The sequence below is a fragment of the Botrytis deweyae genome (genome assembly GCF_014898535.1).
Source record: "Botrytis deweyae strain B1 chromosome Unknown BDEW_024, whole genome shotgun sequence".
Classification (NCBI taxonomy): domain Eukaryota; kingdom Fungi; phylum Ascomycota; class Leotiomycetes; order Helotiales; family Sclerotiniaceae; genus Botrytis; species Botrytis deweyae.
The window spans coordinates 377,364-397,262 of NW_024066231.1; the positions used below are offsets into that span (position 1 = coordinate 377,364).

Below are 19,899 nucleotides of genomic sequence, written 5' to 3' on the forward strand. Positions count from 1 at the left end.
AAATGGATGGAGCTTTTGGGATTTTTTACTGAACTTATTTTGGGGAGGAGGGAAATGGAATCTTTCTCACTCGCTGCTTTCTTTTCTATTACGTCTTTTCCTCTGAGGCTTTTCTTTAATTTCCTTTTACCACTTTTGATCATATGTGATGATATTTTTCGCAAGGGAGATTTCACACAAGATTGATATGGTACTTGTGGTTTATGGTTCGGTGGTGCTTTTGTTATTGGGCAGGAATTATCTGTTAGGAAAGAAAAATGATGATTTTTTTAAAAAAAAAAATTAGCTTGATTTTTGTGATGTGATTTTGAAATGACGTGTGATCTTATGAGAAACTGGAAGAGATTAAAGGTAGAAATTACTAGTGATGATAGAATGGGTTGATACAAAGTTGTGATGCATGGAAGATGTATTGTGTGTAGTATAGGTAGGTAGTTAGTGATTGATTGATTGACAGGGGTAATGTGAATAGTATTTTGAAGAGTGGAAAGGAGAAATAGGAAAGGAGGAGATGAAAATGGAGGTGGTGGTGAAGAGGCGGACAGGAAGAGGAAGAGGGAGAGGAAGAGATAGAAAGGGGGGGTTAGTGAGAGAGTGGATAGGAAGAGAGCAAAAGGAAGAGGGGAGAAAGGGGAGTGGAGGGGAAGTGGGGGAAATTGGGGAGTGGAGAGTTGATGGAGTGGTAAGAGGCTGGCGGTGGAGGTGGAAAGGAAGGAATAGATAGGAATAGATAGGAAGAAAAGAAGAGGGTAGAGAGTGATAAGAAGGCGAGGGAAGAGGGAAACAAGGAATAAAAAGGAATAGGGGGGAAATAGAAGGGAAATGGGGGGGATTAATGGGAATGATGGATTGATGGGTTAATGAGAGGGTTAATGAGAGGGTAAATGAGAGGGATAAATGAGAGGGTAAATGAATAGAAAGGGGAAAAGTGTAAAAAAAAGATGATAGAGGAAGAGAAAGAGGGAAATAAAGGGAGAGATGGAGAGGGAGCTGAAGAGGAATGAGAGGGAGAGGGAGAGGGAGAGGGAGATGAAGAGGGAGATGAAGAGAAGAGAGGAATAAGGGGGAGGGTTGATGAGATATATTATGTATATAGGATTTCTTTTCTTTTCTTTTGAGATTTGAGATTTTGAGAGTTTAAAATCTTAGATTTTAAAATATTAAAATCTTAAATTTAGATAAAAAAATATATATATAGAAATAACTAATTAAAATACAATATCTCACTTACTTACTCATTTATACTTATACTCATTACTTATTCTATCCCCCCTTCTTTTTAAATCTATCTCAATATTATTTATTTATTTAATTATCAAATCATTAATTCAATTCAATTCAATTCAAAATCAATATCAAATCTAAAAAGATTAAATTAAAAATTTAAGTCCTTTTTATACCTAGATATTAGTCGGTAGTTAGATTTTTTTGTATTCAATATTAAGGTTATTTCAAGAAGACATTCGAATTCGAATTGTTGAAGTTTTTTTAAATATTGATTAATTCCTGTTTGTTGTTTTGTTGATGTAGAGGGAGGGGGTTATTGATGTCTCGCTAAATTTCTGGAAATTGAATTGAGATTGGGTATGTTTTTCTTCCTGAGGTCTTGTTAAAAGGGAAAGTATCTTTTGATTGGGGTTTCCGAGTAAGTATTATATCGATAGTTTAATAAGTGATGGGAATTCAATGTTACTAACTAACTAACTATCATGTTTAGAGTATTTCGATATTTGTTTTCTGCTGGGTTTGAGGAATGTCTTTTGTTAGTTGTTTGAAAGAATTTATATCCCATAAACTAATAATGATAATGATAATAATCAATGACAATGACAATGACAAGAATGATATAGATTCCATACTCTCATCCTAATGAACTATTCTTATTGTCACTCGATCTTCAACTATTGCTATTCTTCATGATTAATATCCAATATAACGGCAGTTGGATGGGCACTATCGAAATATGACTTCCCTCCACTCGCGACTTCTTCAGCGAGATACAATATTCTATATAGTACCACGACTCACCACACGACACACGCAGCCACAACCCCTCATAGTATGTTTAACTTTGTCCCAAGTATTCTCAATCCGCTCATTCCCCAACCCTGGCCTCTTTTATAACTCTTGCTTCCTCTAAAATTCGAAGTCAGATTATGATTCCCCGCTGAGAACAATATATCAAATCATCAAAAAGTTGATTGAAAGTACATCACAATCCACCTCTTCTTTCCCCCCCTCTTACCCCCACGCTTTCCCTCCCCTCAAAATCCCCAGTATAAAAAATCCCATTATCCCCGACTGAGCCCTCCAGCAAATTCCATCCAAGATGACCTACTCGCAAATCTATGGGTGCAATGCCAACACCACTCTATTTTACCCATCTCTATCATCAAACCCGTAGAGACAACTGAATGAGATATAACATACAGGAAGAACTTGTTATAGTAACAATATAATCCTTACTCTCGTCCTGGTAAAAATTTCTTGTTATTATTATCAAATATCTATTTTGTGATAATTTTCGCTATTTGAGCCTACACAAGCTTCAAGTTTCTGCGATCTCTTCCTGGGAGAGGTAGATAGATGTAAAATAATGAGAGTGTGAGAAGAAATGCCGTTTAACTATTCCTAAAGACTGCGAGGATTAGCTGGTCTAGAACAACTAGTGAATCAGAGAAGCCTCCAAAATTGACCAGTTCAAATGCATGGAGCTATTGGTTTTGTAACTCCCCTTTTTGTATAGCTCAACGCTGATTTTGTTGATCCGCGTAGAAGTTTTCATTCATTTCTACACTAAGCGAATAGTTGTCAATGTAATTAAATGTAAATGTAAATACATCATTCACTCCTCCCAATTTACAATATATGCCCCTCTCAATTCTTTTTCCATCAGGGCGAAAAATTTCTCAAATTGGGCATACATAAACAAACAACACTCTCACTCTCCAAAGTTTCCTCACCATTACCTCGTTCATGCTAATGAAGTATCCAAAGGTCCGAACAGCTAAAGTCAATCTCAACTTTCCCGTTACGTTGGAACAATAGTTAATCTTACATCGACGCATTGAATTGAGTTGATGTTTGTGAACTTTCAACTTATCAATACCTATGTCATAAAAAAGCCTTTGTTGTCATTTATACTATTTTTCATCCGCTGTCAAGATATAAGTGTGTAGTATTATCACTCAACACCATCTAAACACCACGCTCATAACATCAAACCAAGACAACAAGCAACAGCCATAACCTCACTTTCCCAATTCCTAACCCTTGAAAAACAAAATCTCAAGCCCCAACTCAGATATACAATTGGAAACCCCACACATTCCGAGCTGCACCATAGTATGCTTCTCCGCATCTTCGCGTGAAATTTACCGTGTTCCTCAAACTAGGAGCTCGAGCTATTTATATCTATCACTCCTGTTAGCTTTCGGAACTCGTCGGGGACTTCTTGTTAGAGTTATCCTGGAGATCAGATGTATATGTATATATACTGTAAGGGCCTGAGATCTATGATCTGTGCATGCAATATATCATTCCCTTCCAACCCCACAACAAAACCCCTCTTCTCCTGTTCCATCATTCCCCCCCTCTCTTTTATTCCAAACACATGAATAACACCTCTGGCTCAGTGCAACTAAGAGACTAAACACCAAGAGAAACGGAGAAGCTTCAACAAGTCTGCTACCAACTGCATCAACTCTCCCTCACACACCCATGGAATGTCCAGTTCCTCATCACCAATAACAATCAACATACTCGAAGTTTATAACCGACTTCACTTCCCACTTCACGCGAGACGAAAACGCGAGGGAGATTGAGATTTCTTGTTGTCGACTATACTGCAAAAAATCTCGTTATCACCCCCCCCCCCCCCCCCCCCTATTCCAACACTAATTTCACATCCATGACAATCACAATCACCATCACTATCAAAATACCACCCACTCCCCAAAAGAAACCAAGATCCGATAAAACAAGCCGCGACGAAAGAACTCCCCCGAAGATAACTCCACCCCACACATAAAATAGAGTGTAAAAATACATATCCAGCCTTTCCATAATTCAATTTCAAAGAGTCTGATGCTCGACCTTATTGTTATTGGGTAGGTACCACTCGAATACATTTGTCTTCTTGAGTATGCACACCGTACCCCTTTAACATTCGCGAGATCTCAGTAGGTTACTGTGACGCTAAGTTGAGGTTCTGATACGGTGACGTGCTGTTTTTACTTCCTATGTTCACGTTGAAAGAGTGTACTCATTGCGGATATGATAATCTAACTCGCTTGAGAGGAATGAAATGGTTCGGAAAAATGTCTTGCACTTATCCTAGATTACAAGAATCTTCTTGATATTTCTATATGTTATTAGTCTATATGCTCCTCTACAATCTATATACTCCATCTCAGCTGATCTAGTCTATTCTATTCTAATCTATATGAACATGCACATCAAACATCTCGACTCCGCAAAAAGTCTCTATACTCTCACAACAAATCTCTATATTTACCCAACGCCGGTCCCTGACTTCCAGTAAACTCCTGATGCAACCCCTCCATCGCTGCAAAATGTTCCGCAAATTGCAATCCTCGTTTATTTTCCCTCTCAACTCTCTCCCAATTCCATTCATTTCCACTGCTCCCCTCTTTAACCTCCTCACCCTCCACCTTCGCCTCCACAAACGACTCATCCATTTCCGGCGTCGAAACCCCAGAATTAGCCATACTATGCCAACCGCCCGGTCTCTCCGGCAACACCCCACTAGCATTCAACACCACCTCTGGATGAACCGTCAACCTTCCCAATTTCATCACATACTTACTAACCGCACTTGCAAAAATAGCTTTCTCATCCACCTCGACCGCATCACCACCCTCTCCCTCCCTCTCCTCAAACCTCGCATTCCCACCCCCAAACCAACTTCCATCCCCCAACACAAACCCCCTCGGTCTCACCGTCCCCTTCTTCACAAAATGCGTCACCACATAAATCCACTTGCGATCCCAACACAGTATGCGACTCCACATCTCATATTTCTCATAGATTCCTATTTCCCTCTTGAAATTGCACATCACGCCTCCGAGCATGATTCCCCATCTTCCGCGCACCGCTTTCCCTTCCTTGTCCAGCACGAGTTTGTTTTTCGGATTCGCTTGCAGAGCGTGAATGCCCGGTTCTAGAAGACAGCATATGATATGCGATCGCGTGACGTCGAGATCAGAGAAATAGGTACTGTTCGATTTATGCAGATTGTAATCGCATTCCCAGAGGGGAGCATGGGAGGTTGTTATAACGGGGAGGAAGAGCGATGCGGGACCGAGATCCGAAGGGATATTTGGGATGGTGAAGATGAGATGTTTGAGGATTGCGTTCCAGACTCGGAACTGCGGATATATTAGCTGATGTTCTTTTTTTCCTTCTTTTTCTTGTAAAATGAATCAGATGGGGAGCAAAGAAATGGAGAACATACATGCCACACTCCAGGCAAACTTTTCAAATTCGCTAGAATGACAACGGTAGCTGCAATCCGCGAATAGCTTCCCGGTCCGGTAAAGACATCGGAGAGTAATTTTTGTATATTTACATGAGAGATACCTGCTGCGGCGACCACTGCCGTCGTAAACGCAATCGATTTGAGCGGGAGACGAGTTGCGGATGCCATTTTAAGGAGGTGAGTTTCCGACTTTTGAAAGCCAGTAATCTGAGCAGGAATTGTATATACAGGTGAAGAATGAACCCGCACACTTATGTATAAGCAATGTATAAGCAATGAACGAGAAACAAGCAAAGAAGAAAAAAATCACAGCAATGAATAAATAAAAAGGTTCAATCTCAAATAATCTCAATTAATAATGCTACTGGACACCGATAAATCATTGAACACAACACAAACATGGGTCTACCGAGGCACGGAGGAACCTATGGCCGACGAATTTCAAATGATGAAAAAAATCAAAAACTCTCAAAAATCTCATCGTACATCGTACAAAGACCCCGAGGTTATTTTTAGGGGGTCCCGAGAATCTGAGGTGGGATTTGCCATGTGTTTTCTGTCTTGGCTGTACTGATTATGTATCCGGTATCCAGCTGGCTGGTTACAGATGTCAGTGCCACGCCAGTAATCTTCATACATTATGAGATATGATATATCTCCGAAGCGTGTAGATCGTCGACTACCTAGTAAAAGATTTTCTTTTTCTCGATATGCGGCTCGGTACGATATATTGATCTCCTGCATGTGATAGACCGGTATACTGTTATCACATCGGCATATCCGCACGTCATGGAGACTACATGTGATGGATATCAAGAACGGGTGTTTTTCTTCTTCTACGATAATTCTTAAATTATTCATACAGTAGCGGCTTTTCCTTGAAGATTTTGACTCGCTAATCCCAACCATTTTTTACATCCATTTATCTATCTATTCTTCCTATATTCTATATATATATATATATATACGAGGGCCTGTTTTTATTGAATATCGGGTTTATGTATTCGTATAAAACATCTCAATAATGAAATCTTATTTCTATTCTTTAACTTCTAAATAATTAATAATAAATCAATTATTTAATATAATTTATTAAAAATATTTCGAAAGTATTGATATAGTTATAGAGTATATGTGTAACTTTCAAAAACTAATTGAAGAGAGATTCTTGATAGTATTAGATAAATGATTGTATATATAAATAGGAGAATCTTTGTTTAAGAGAAGATAATATATTAGAGTAATCGATATTCTAAAAAATCGATAAGAGTAATATAATAATATACATAAAAACGAACTAAATCGAATGATATATATAATAAATCTAAAAGAATACTATTAGCCGATATATCGAATATTGAGAATTTATTGAATCGAGATTAAAAATCTAAGCTTTTTGATATTGAAAAATAAATACTAATTATTACAATTAAAGTATTTCAAAGTAGTAGAATATTATTTATAAAATAATATATTTTGAATTAAAATACTAATATAAAAAATAGAATCTCTTTATTAATTTTTTGGAAAGTTATATATGAAAATTGGTTTTTTTATATTGTATTTATAAAAAAGCCTTAATTAAATATAGAATATTAAAAGAAAAAAGTTAAAGAAATTATAAAACTATATGATATATTAAAAAAGAACCTTAAAAGAATGAATTTCGTTAATATAACTATAATATATAATTTCGAAGAAGATATTTATAGAATGTGATATATATCAGAGAAATATAAATATGAAGATATAAAACAAGTTTCTATTTCGAATCTATAATATAATCGTAATTAGTTTTTTAAAAATATATATTTAAAAAAGCATTCTGAACTATATATTATATATATAATTAAAATAGAGAAAAAGAAGAAGGAGATTAAAGAGGAGTTAGAATAACTAAATCAAGAGTATAATTTATTATATATACTAATCTTTGTAGGCAATTAATAATAGGAAGTAAGAGAGTATAATCTATAAGGGAAGAAGAAGTGTAGGCTTATTGCTAATAGTATAATATATCCCCTAGAGTGCTAACTACGGCCGGGTTCGCTTATAATGCCTTATCAGCCAATCAAAGTATTGTGATCTGAGAGTTCTTGAAATCGTAAATTGTATTTATTTCGATAATAAAATATAATAGGATTTAAAAACTCTACTAAAAAAAAAATTTAAAATAAGATAAATAAATTAATAATTCAACTTCTAATTATTATTATATTAATAAATTTTATTTTTAAATTCTAATTAAATAGTTTTTATATTTGATATAATTTGTAAGGTTATTAATATTCTTACTTGTATACAGGCTATAGAACCCGGCCGTAGTTAGCACTCTAGGGGATAAGAAGAGTATTGTATATAAAAGGGAAAACTGTAATAAAGGAAGGATTGATTAGTATTACTTTTATAAAGGGTTTTTAGAATTTAAACTTGAACTATGGATGTAAGAGCTTAATGAGAGTAATAGTATAAATATTATATTGATATTGGATAATATATTAGTATATAAAGCTCCTTATATTAAAGAGTTTCTGAAAAAGTTTAATATTATAAATTTCGATTAGCCATCTCAATTTCTTGATATAAATATTATAGAATATATATAGAGATATATATATATATATATAGATTAGAAAACAATGGAATAAAAGCATTTATCCCTTAAATATAAAAAAAAATATATAAAGTTTAGAAAAAAGAATAATCTAATATATCTTAAGAAGTTATTAATAATACTATTCTATATATTATAAAAATATATGAATTTATTATTGAAAATTATAGAGATAACAATTTTTATGATTAAGGAATATTCTGGAAATAGCCTTATTTTAATTTAGATTATGAAATTTAAATAATAAAATTCCTTTAATGAATAATATAATGCTATACAGATTTATATGTAAGATTGTTATTTTTGAAAGATTAGTATTCTCGCTTATGGCAAGCCGGCAATCACTAGAAACAGGCCCTCGTATTTCCCCTTTTTATACAAAAACTACCGATAGAAAATCAATCCGGTACTGAAGGTATCAATCATAAAATCATTAGAACTCCTCCCATGAACCTATTCATCGCGTCCATCCCTCATGCTCATCACTATCATCCAGAATGAAATCCCGATGAGACAATGGGTCGATATCATCAAGAATTGTCGTATTTCCCACAGTTGTATTTCCTGCCGAATCTCTTTCCCTTCCAAGGCTGTTATCACTCCACTCTTGTTCCAATGCCAGGCCAACTTCCAAATCATTTTGTCTAGCCCACGCTTCCCCTGCATCACGTTCGTCTTGGCGTATCCCGGGTCGAGATGCGTTTCTGGCTGAAGCTGGAAGACTGAAATTAAAGTTGGCTGTTATTGGACTTAAAGTTCGTGTATGAGTGTATACTGACGATTCTGGTCCTTTTTTCCCTGTTTGTGTCGTGTATTCTGTATATTGTGTCCCGACGGATGTTCGTTGGTCAGGTAACATGCCTCGCATCTTCGCTTCCAACACAGCTCGTTCTTCAGGCGTGACGATCTTTGTTCCCATACTAGGTAATCTTTGAAATTCGGTACCCTGTTCCTCATCTCCAGATCTCATAACACCTCTTCTTTTGCTTTTAGGAAATTTCGTACGCTGGCCACAGCAACTAAGGATTAAATCTTTATATTGCGTGAAAGATTTGGCGGTTCCGAAAACGAGAAACACTAAGAGTGACGCTGTGACTCCGGGGATGAAGAGAATAATATCTGTAATACAGCCAGATATCGAGAAGTCGGGAGATGACGATTTCGCAAGTTTTTGAAAGTTTTGTTCGGAGAATAGAGAAAAAATGATTAACACAACTTCGAAAGCCCTTTTTAAAAATTGTCAGCTGGTCTTTCTACCAACCAGTTTAGCTATTAGGACACCAAAGAGACTCACAGAATAATAACAAATCCAATCGTAAACCGGGTAATAAGTGCACGATCGTATACAGAGCGACGAGCTAATTTGCGATTGTTGGCATTAGATTGACCGGTTCCAGTTCCAGTCCCAGTCCCAGTCCCAGTCCCAGTGCCGGTACCCGTTGTGTCAGTCGCAGTCGCTGTACCGCTTGAAGCCCACCACCCATTACGCTTTTCGTGTGCAAACAGAAGTCGCCGTGTTTTGATATATTTATAAAGAATAAGTACCATGAGGATACTGCCGGTTGACAAGCTTATGAGCACTATTATCACAAGTCAGACCAAGCTCTGAACGTACACTTTTAGAAATAGAAGATTTGGCTAAGCATGACTTACTTGTGGAGTTCATTAGAATGAAAGCCGCCACGAGGCTTCTTAGCACAGCCGGAGCATGCCCTACGCCCACTAAAACCCCGGGCACAATGATTGCAAATATCTTGGATATGAAAGATATGTGTTCTCGTAGCCAGCTACCAAGGAAGTTCGCACGTATTTCCCAGGAACCACAGAAAAGTTTGACAGCCCTAATTACTGGTAAATCTCAATACTCAACTCATCTGATTTTGAATCGACTTACCAGAATAACACCATTAAAGCCATAACATTATAACAATAGAATTCTGAGTCAAGAGGTTAGCAATCTTTCAGACTGGCAACATCGGGATGAGAACTTACGAATTGTAAATAGTACAAGATCCACATTATTTCCCACACCCGAGAGCCCCAAAGCTGGCGTGTCTACAGCTTTTAAAGCCGTCGCATAAGCATCATGCTTAACGATGAGCCAAGAGCGATTATAATGTATCTGCTGTGCGATAGATCCAAGTGTGCTTAAAGCAGAGAACTTTGCGAGGAATGTCACATCTATCTTGTTAGATGTATTGGTATAGGTTTTGATCAAGCAACTTACAGGTCCATCTTTCACCATAGGTCCATAGCATACAAATGAGTAAGGTGACCAAAATGAGGCATATAGATGAGTATGTCAGGACGGCAGCAGAAGCACCTATGGCCTCTTGCGGAATCCCGGTGCCCATTCAGTACTTTCAAAAGGGGAGTGATAGCAGGACTTGCATTTAAGTCAACATGGAGATAAATTCATGCCTATCAAGTATTCAGGCAATGATCTATTGATGCCAGAACAACAGATAGTAACATGAGCAAGATTGAGAAGAACGAAAACCCAAAAAGAACAAAAAATATGCTTTACTGAAAAGTCTGGACCTTACATATCGATCCGCATATAGGTTTGTAACATTTGTAGATCAGGCCGAAGGATGAATAAAACTGTCTATTCCTTGCAATGAGTCCCCTACCCATTGTAAGAACAAGGTATCTATACCTGTATCCCAATACCTTCCTTTCTTCCGTATCGAACATCCCAGCTTCTCTTGGCCAATACTATTCATAAGTACTCGTGCTGCCAGAAAGTATGCAACTCCAACGCTAGATGCACATACCACAAGATGGTAAACTACAAGAGGACTAACCTGGTTTTCATAGCGCCGGAGTTGCATACTTTCTGGCCGCACGAGTATTCAGTTAGAAAAGTCTTCTCCTATCCCAGAACCCGGGAACCTCACCAACTTAGGGAGAGTGTATATTCCATGTTCATTCTAGCAAACGTGAGAAACAAGGATGACACGAAGATTGCGGGATGGATCGAGAACAAGGGAGACAGGGGAAATAAGAAAATAGCTAGATGAGCTGACGAGACACAGTAATCTGCCAGCCGCAAGCTTTTCCGGAAGGATATATCTAGATGATCTACAGACTAACTAAATTTCGCGTATTTCTAAAAAAACGTGTAAACTGACCCCCATTGAACTTCTGAAGCCTGATGTGGTTTTGAAAGACGGCGCTTGCTCGGATGATTCTCTTGGTGACACGTTGCCTAGTGATTAGTGTAACCAAATATTCTGTGCGCAAATTTGAAGAAATTTCTAGGAGGTATTTTGACCTTTTATGAAATTTCCTTGCTAATGTCGGTAATGAATACATTGCAGGACATAGGTCTGTGTGCATCGATTGATTCAATGGTTGCAATGGTAAAAATCTACCACGGCAGATAGACATCTTCATAGACCCGAAGGAATGGATAAAATAAGAAAGAGCTTACGTGCCATCTGAATTTTAGGAAAGTGGTTCCGTGCCTATTTATCATAGAATTGTTGGACTTATATTAAGCGTAGAGTTTTCAACGAATTACATACCTCGACGTTAATACTTCCTCCATTAGCCATGCATAAAGTGTGTTGGGTAATCAATTGGGAACAACCTTTCTTCCTAATGCTTGTTACTTATGCAGGCTGTATAATGTCCACTTTAGTAGTTTGTACTGAGTAGCTTAAGGAACTGCAGTGGCAATGTGACATGTTGTCACCCATCATCTCCATACCCCTAAATTGACTCAATGGGGCTCCTGTGACGATTACTTGTCATGTTCAGGCGAACGTTAATATAACAGCACAGAAGAATGTCTGCAATGGCAAATCAACATCTTGTCCAGATTATCGTTACAGTCCAAGCTCTAAGGATACCAAGGATTTTCGTTGTGGAGAAGATACGCGACAAGATCAAGGAAGATCATTTGCTGGCTCTCTGGTATCGGGGACACCTGGGCCATACTCTAAATTGTAATACAACGTGACATGGTATACACTCTAGAGTTGGCAAGCGCAAAGTATCCTGTCGAGATTGTGTGTATGGGAGTTTGAATACTTCTTCGACAGCTCGGAAATTGGAACAAGCCATCAAGATAGAAGACGACGTGAAGTCCACGAAATTCTGCAATTATTTGCTTGCCTTGACGAATCGCGCGGCATACCGGATACCTCGGATATGGAGTCTAGATTGCCACACGATCGATATATTGATTCAGGATTCAGTAAGTATCGAAAAGGTTCAGCTCGGAATTGGCTCATATTGCGATTAGAAGAATGCATGAGAGACTCATAAAAGTTAAAACGAAGAGCTTTTGGAATAGAGGGAATGGATGGCATGATTTCTTGCGAGCCGTACGCCGGATTTGGGAAGGAAGTGGAATTCCTCAAGTTGGGAGCGACCCTGTTTGGGCGGAAATATATCCACCATAATGTACCTATTTAGTAAGCTCGAATATAGGATTAAGTATGTATATAACATCTTTCGCTTAGCCTTTCAGTTGATTGTTCTAGGAACTTACCTGTAGTGGACACTTAGTTCTCTAGTTCTTATAGCTTCTCTTTCAAACGCGTGTTGATGTTTCAGGGATCTCTTGAGCTGTGTTGAAATCGGCTTCAAATGAGCACCAGGTACCAACATTAAAACAAGAACAAAGGTTGAGACATCAAGTGGACTTTGCTATAATGAGGATCCTTCCGGACCTTAGGCTGGCCGGTGAGCTACCAATGCGGAGAAACACTCTCCGCTACGTTCGGACTCTTCTTTTCGATGGGTTCGTTGCTGGTAATTCTAAAATCTATGAGATTTCTCACCGCCACTGCATCATCGACCAGTTCAATTGTAAAGGAAGTTCTGAGCGTTAGAATTGGTTCCAATAGTATGCCCAACGTTCAAATTTTGCAAGTTTAAAGTCTGATCACCTAATATCCGAAGTATGAAACTTCGCGTGGCAAGCAATACCTAGGTATCGATGCAAATCCTCAGCCTCAGCCTTGCACGATTAGTCACTACGAGCTAAACCTTAACGAGTGTTGAGTCGCTTGCAACAGATCTGGTAGCCTTCCAAGATTAACCTCACAGCCTTACTACCTAGGTGGGCATAAACACCACTTGGAAACATACATGTTGAAGACCACAGAACTCTCGTTATGCAATCCCTCGTTTGGGCCTCTAATATACCGTTGTATATCACTCATCCTTCTTCTACAATACCTTATTTGATCAATATACCCCGAGTCTCTTATCTGCCGCTCCTTCTCCCGCGATTGCTCTCTTTCTTCGGGGAAAATGTTACAAGTTTTTCCTATGAAGGAATTCTATTGAAGAATCTACCAGTTGGTCTATTATGTGATCTATATCAACCAGAATTGCCATGGAGAATAGAGTTAGGAGATGGCCCATCTTTCGATATTCATGATACTTTTATCAATAGCGTCAAAGAAGTATCTACCCTCCCTCGAGTCATTTTCAGCCTCGTTTACTAACGATCTAAATTCAGGCCGATTTCATACGCAATGGAAATGCAAAGGGGATCATGAGCATGTCAAAAGAACATTCGACACAATTATGGAACTCAGTTCAAGATAGTATGATCCCTTTTTGGTCTACATTCATACAAACAACGACATAACATAAACTAATCTCATACAATCCCCAGATGATCTTCACACCTACCTCAAGATTTCCACCATCCTCCTCAACCCCGCTACTCCTCTAAAACATATTCCATTACGTATATACCTACCTTCATCCTCATCTCCATCTTCAACTCCTCATCCAGCTTCCTCGAGTTCATCAAAAGCTCCAGGTACTTCTTCTCCACCTACACCACTTTTCGCATTTAAAACGGTACAAACTCTCATACAACCACAAACTGCATCTCGTGAACCTCAAACATTGGGAGGGGCCCTCAATACTATTCTTCCGAGCTTATTTCCAAGTAGGAGAGATGCGATTTTAGCGGATGTCATCTTACATGGGGCAACAGTTCCGTTCAAGGCACCATTGGAGGATTTAATGAGGGAAGCGAGTTATGCGGATGGATGGTTAAATGTGTGTGTTGTTATGCTGAATTGATATTAGAAGTGATGATTATAATGATTACGATGACTTTATGAAGAGGATGAAATGGCGTTTTTGAATATTTTGGATTTCAGCTGGGGAAGATTGAGGCTGTAATTACAATCACCTAGTGGATAATTGATTGATGAAAACATTACAATGTCCGATCAACTTAAGGGTTAGTGACTGAAGACTTTTTATGGATTTGTTTCCTATATGATAGTTTCTCCAGCCAATGCAGAATTCGTTAATATAAGTATTTCTGGCTTGGTCACAATTCAACAAGTGTGGTTATTAAGCCATATCGAACTTCCATGTATCATTTTCATTGATTTAATGACCTACAATAGCACAATTCTCATTCGACGTCGACCAACTCAATCTATCATACCACATCATCTGCAGATTCTGACACAACGATCCTCAATTTCCTCACCAATAGCGAAAAGCTCTTCGACTAGGTGTTCTTCCCAAGAAAGGCTAGAGGGACATTTCGAACTTGGTTCATCACCAGACACCTCAGCGCTTAGGATGTTTGGATAACAGAGAGGAGATTATTCTTCTCGCTAGTGGTTTTATTGAACTTTATATGTGAGATTGGTATGCTGGTTTTGTTTGATGGTCGATGTTTGATGTTTGATGTTTGATGTTTGGGCGAAGATGGTTTCTTGGATATTTGTGGGGGGTAATTGTTATGTGTCGTGTCTTTATTCACTGCATAGTAGGTTTTATTCTATCGGTGGTGGGCTCTTTTAGGAGAAATGAGAAATGGGTTGTGTGTATGTTATATATAGATTGTAAGTGGTTGTTCGTGTTGATGTACAGTGGTGTTTTATGGATTGAGGATTAGTGGATCATTGCTCGAGATGGATGGGTAGAAGGTTTACGTATCTTTCTGACTGTTTTTTGTATCGAAGGTTGTATATATTTTTTTCTTTCATTTTCTTACAGAGTACAGAGTACAGCGGACTTGAAGTTGGGAGGTTGATGACAATGACGAGGAGAAGTTTGAGGCATTTCGAACGATTTTGTTTTTCCCTCTGGATACCTAGGTATGCATGGTGTTGAGGTTTAAGAAGGGTTTTGTGGTTGTATTTTTTTAATTTTTAATTTTTGTATATTTTGTATTTTGTCGTACTGGAACTTGGCGGAAGAATAAAGGATGAAAGGGGTTGGAGATGGGTTTGAAGAGAATATGGAGTATTTCACTCTGTCATCGTATATAGAGGACTTTGGGAATCTGGGAACTGGGGAACTCGGGAGAGAAGTTTACGAGGAAATGCAGGGAGAAGAAGGGGTGGGAAGGATTGAGGATTGATAGAGCTTGCTTGAGATGTGGAGAATAGTTTTTCTTTCTGTTTTCTTTTCTTTTCTATATGAAATATGAATAAATAGTGCGGCTGCAGTGTTAAATGTGGTTGTGGTTGTGGTTGTGGTTGTCTAAGTGTGTAATGGGATGGAGATTTTTTTTTTTTTTTTTCGTTCTTATAGTAGATAGGCAGAGTGAGAGTGACTGACTGAGTGAAGAAAGAGAGAGTTGGAGATTAGATGAGATTCGAGTAGAGTAGAGTAGAATAGAATAGAGTCACACCGGAATCTGCTCTTAATATATCTTGCGCTTTTAGTCGGCGATGTGCTATTAGTAGGTAGGTAGGTATTTGTAGAAAAGTTGTTGGGTTTTTATTTTTGTGTGTAGGTAGGTTGTATATAGCTTTAATATTTTTTATTTTTTTTGATGTAAGAATTTTAATATCTTTATAGATATTAAATGGATATTAAATGAATATTAATGAATTCGGGGTTCTATGAGTAAATATATATATATATATATATATACAGTTTAAGAAGGGAGAAGGGTATATACAGTTGGGATTCTATTGTTGTGCTTTTTGATTTGCTTTTTTTGGGGGGAGAGGGGATTGTGATTATGAATGGGTTTGTGTATTTGTATTTATATATATATATGTATATATATAATTGAGTATTTTCTCCCCTTCTTCACCTTCTTCCCTTCTTCCCTTCTCTTCTTCCCTTCTTCCCTTCTTCCCTTCTTCCCTTCTTCCCTTCTTCCCTTCTTCCCTTCTTCCCTTCTTCCCTTCCTTCCCTTCCTTCCCTTCCTTCTTTTCATTAAATATATATATATATATATATATATACTACAGAGATATTTCTATTTACATTCTAGAGGAAGGTAGGAGAGAGTAGAGTTTGCGATTTTGAAAGACTTTGAAGGATATAGAGAGATGGGGTAGGAAGAGGAAGAGGAAGAGGGAAGGAGAGATGCTCATACTTGGGGGTGGGAGAATGGATGGATGAGTGCTGGGTAGAGAGGAATTTTGAAGAGAAATTTCGTAGTGGGACTAGGTGTGTGTATGTGAGAGAGTCTTGCTATATTATCGGGCGTGGGATGTTGTGGGGAAGGGGACGGGAGGAGGGAGGGGAGGGGAGGGGAAAGGAAAGGAAAGGAAAGGAATGGAAACTTAGATGCTTAGAATTCTTTGAACTTTTTGAAGTGTAAATTGGGTTTGTGATGGAAAGGGTTTAAGGTTATTGTGGTGGAACTTGGAAGGTTATGTGAATGAGTGAGTGATCTGATGGATAATGGATGATAGGAAACGAAGTTCCAGTCCGGAAGCGAGAATAAAGCAAAGTAGAAATAATAAGATTATAAACTCCAAGACTCCGAGTACAGTAGGTAGGTGATTATATATCAAAGTGTCGAAAGCAAAACTCTCTATCTATATACATACCTACATGTTAGTATGAGAAGAATACACACTATAAAATCATTCGATACACAGTTTTCCAATTTCTCGGAAGATACAATTGTAAGATTATATGATACATGATACTATAATATCGCTTTGAAATCACGGAGAAGATAGATAGATGGATTCTCATCTTTCCAGAAGCTCATATTTCAATCTCTATTTTGTTATTTACTTAATGAGGTTTGTGGATATAATATAATCTTGATATCTGGGTATATATATGTCCTGGCACAATAGAGATGAGTGTGATAGATATTAAACGAGCAAGCGAGTAGATATCACTGGAATTTTAACTCGTTGTAACCTAACCTTAAAAAAAGGGTATACACTCGAATTTTTAGTATTACCGTATCGTCACAATATTAATCCTCCTCTCTTTCTATGAGTGATGAATTCTTTCTCTAGGCAACGAGTATGTTCTGGAAAGATGTAATCTGGAAGCTGGATACCTGGTCTTATATCGTAGAATCTGCTTATTTAATCTATGGAAGATGTGAAATGGAATGGAATACGCCTGGTAATGTATGAGAAACGTTGATAGGCGCGTAAATGGATGGATGGATGGATGTTGAAATAAGATTGTGCAAGCGCTGGTGGCATGGAAGGGTACGGGTTGGGGAAGGGTTAGATAGAAGATAGGAGATAGAAAGAAGATGGATAAAGATCACGGCATGGGATATAGAAGGAAGTTGGTTATGCTTTGATCCTGGGGCAGAAGGAATAGTATGGGAAGGTTAAGAAATGGGGATCGAGGGAGAGGATGATTATTGGTTTCGTTGATGAAAACGAGGAGATGTGGTATGTGGTGTACCTAGGTATCGTAGTGTAGACATGAGACGGAGGAGGCGGATAGAGATGCGAATCCTGATATCTGTAGCGGGCGGATTGATGGGATATTCATAATGTGAGGGAATGTGGGTTAGGGTTATTTGATTCACTTTGCAAAACAATTTTGATGTAGGAATTTAAAGCGTCAGTGAGCGGTAAGAAATGATTTTTTTAATTTATTTCAATTATCATATCTTGATCACGTTAATATGAGACTTAAACGGGATGGATGAATGGATGGAGGGAGGGATAGAAAACCAGGGAAAGTTTGTGCAGATCTTTAGAGTGATCGGGTTTGAGGGAGGAATGGAATGGATGGAAGATTGTGACAGATGGATAGATAGAATTAGTATGATGGAATGGAATGAATAGAATGATTGTTGATACCACCTACCTAGTATTTTGTAGACACCCGTAGTTATTCTAGAATTGGTATGCGGGTTGTAATTATTGAGTAGAAAAATACGAGATTGAGATATATATGCAGATATCAGTGTCAGATAACGTATATGCAGTATTCGATGCTGTGTAAGGTTTCTTGTGTTGTTTTCACTGGGTAATGTGAGGATCGTGGTCAATATCAGTATCGATATCAAAAGCAAATACGAATCAAGACCTCGTTTCGCTCGTATGTAACATTTCCATATGCGTTTTGATCGCCATCTCCATTCCATTCCCATTCTACCATCATCATGCCAAAATACCAAGTAACACCAAAGAATTCATCAGATCAACAATCATCATTAATGACGGAATACATGCTACCTACTACATACTACCACCCTACTCCCACCGTCTTCCCAGCGTTTACTTTACCGCACAATAACGGGTAGGATGTAACTCCACTGTCGATCCCAAAAATCACCAGCACATACCGGTACCCGTTAATCAGGGGTTTATTGAAGTGTGGAAGCGTTCATCAGCCCCATTTTCCAGCCACTTTTATACCTGATGAAGTATAGATTGGGTGTATTGATGTTTCATGTTGATATATAAAGACTTGGCAATGAGGTAGATGGTAAATGTATCTCTACCTATCGTAGGTAGGTATAATATTATGTTGGTGAAAGGGAGGACTTTCTTTAATGACATTTGGTATTCTTGTGAAGATTTTGGACATATGATATACTGTGAGTGAATGAGCTTTGATGTCATCGCCACCAATACATAGACATTCTACTCTTGGATTGCACCTAAGGTAATGCATTCGGCTGTACATCAAAATACTACAATTGGTCAAAGATCATCTAATCATCTTCAAGATCCTTCTCCAGGTTATCAGATTTCCTAAAGAAGGATTGGATTGGATTCTTGAATACGAAGGAATACAATGTGCAAGGGTGTTTAATCTTTCCCCACAGTATGTTATACAGAGTACGATACGATTATCGGTAATACTGGTGTGATACTGACAGAGTACCGGTAACCTTACCTGGTAGATAATGACGATGGATGTGGATGTGGATGTGGATGTGGATGTGAATGTGGATGTATCGTACAAACAAACAAACAAACAAACAAACAAACAAACAAACAAATCAATGCTTGTTCAGGGAAAAGTGGTGAGACTTGAATCTTTTGTTCTAGTAAAGGAGTAATGATCGACAGGATATGCAAGAATATGTAATGTATACCTACTACTAGGTAGAGAGGTAGACAGGTTGATGTTTTTCCTTAGTTGAAATGATTCAAGTATATATCCAGATACTTCTTTCCTTTCTTAATCCCATCTCCATCTTTTCATCCTTCTTCCTTCTTCCTTACTTGACTCGCACCTCCTTCACTCGAATTAGGATCAACAACAACAAAATAGCCACCAGCAATAGCCACCCGCCATTGCTGATTTGAATTCAACGCACAACGCTGAGAGTTGTCAAAGCTTCAATCAATCGAACCACCTTCTACCTTCTTGTACCACAGCCCCTTACAGCCCCTCTTCACCTCACCTCACCTCACCTCACCTCAACTTAGATACAAAATATAAACACTTACCTCTCCTCCACTTCCTTCATATCAACCTCCTCAAATTCATCCTCTCTCTCTTATTACTTGTACTCATTTTTAAATCTTCAATCTTCAATCTTCAATCTCCAGTCCTAATTACCTAAACACACAAATTCTCTACAACTCTTGAAGATTTCATC

The 19,899-nt window shown here is 38.0% G+C and overlaps 3 protein-coding genes across 3 annotated transcripts; 1 reads left to right on the forward strand and 2 right to left on the reverse strand.

Moving 5' to 3' along the window:
• Positions 1-4,493: 4,493 nt before the first annotated feature.
• EAE98_008859 (uncharacterized protein) lies at positions 4,494-5,668 on the reverse strand (the record flags this gene model as incomplete). The annotated part of the gene is made up of 2 exons (XM_038956482.1): positions 4,494-5,390; positions 5,477-5,668. The coding sequence occupies 2 exons, from the start codon at positions 5,666-5,668 to the stop codon at positions 4,494-4,496; spliced, it is 1,089 nt and encodes a 362-aa protein (XP_038807194.1).
• A 2,756-nt stretch (positions 5,669-8,424) lies between these two features.
• On the reverse strand, positions 8,425-10,936 carry EAE98_008860 (uncharacterized protein). The gene is made up of 6 exons (XM_038956483.1): positions 10,342-10,936; positions 10,107-10,295; positions 10,009-10,051; positions 9,768-9,955; positions 9,409-9,694; positions 8,425-9,340 (listed from the first exon to the last, which is right to left on the reverse strand). Exons 1-6 carry the CDS (start codon positions 10,466-10,468, stop codon positions 8,572-8,574), a joined length of 1,602 nt encoding a protein of 533 aa, XP_038807195.1. The 5' UTR covers positions 10,469-10,936; the 3' UTR covers positions 8,425-8,571.
• A 2,307-nt stretch (positions 10,937-13,243) lies between these two features.
• EAE98_008861 (uncharacterized protein) lies at positions 13,244-14,171 on the forward strand (the record flags this gene model as incomplete). The annotated part of the gene is made up of 3 exons (XM_038956484.1): positions 13,244-13,537; positions 13,594-13,681; positions 13,753-14,171. 3 exons carry the CDS (start codon positions 13,244-13,246, stop codon positions 14,169-14,171), a joined length of 801 nt encoding a protein of 266 aa, XP_038807196.1.
• Positions 14,172-19,899: the final 5,728 nt, after the last annotated feature.

Bases quoted from the DNA above. Each gene is read 5' to 3' on its own strand.
- EAE98_008860 (XM_038956483.1), bottom strand. From the start codon at position 10,468: ATGGGCACCGGGATTCCGCAAGAGGCCATAGGTGCTTCTGCTGCCGTC. The intron at 10,052-10,106 runs GTAAGTTCTCAT...CTCTTGACTCAG, and splicing joins TCTTGTACTATTTACAATTC to AATTCTATTGTTATAATGTT. The intron at 9,341-9,408 runs GTGAGTCTCTTT...ATTTTTAAAAAG, and splicing joins ATTGGATTTGTTATTATTCT to GGCTTTCGAAGTTGTGTTAA.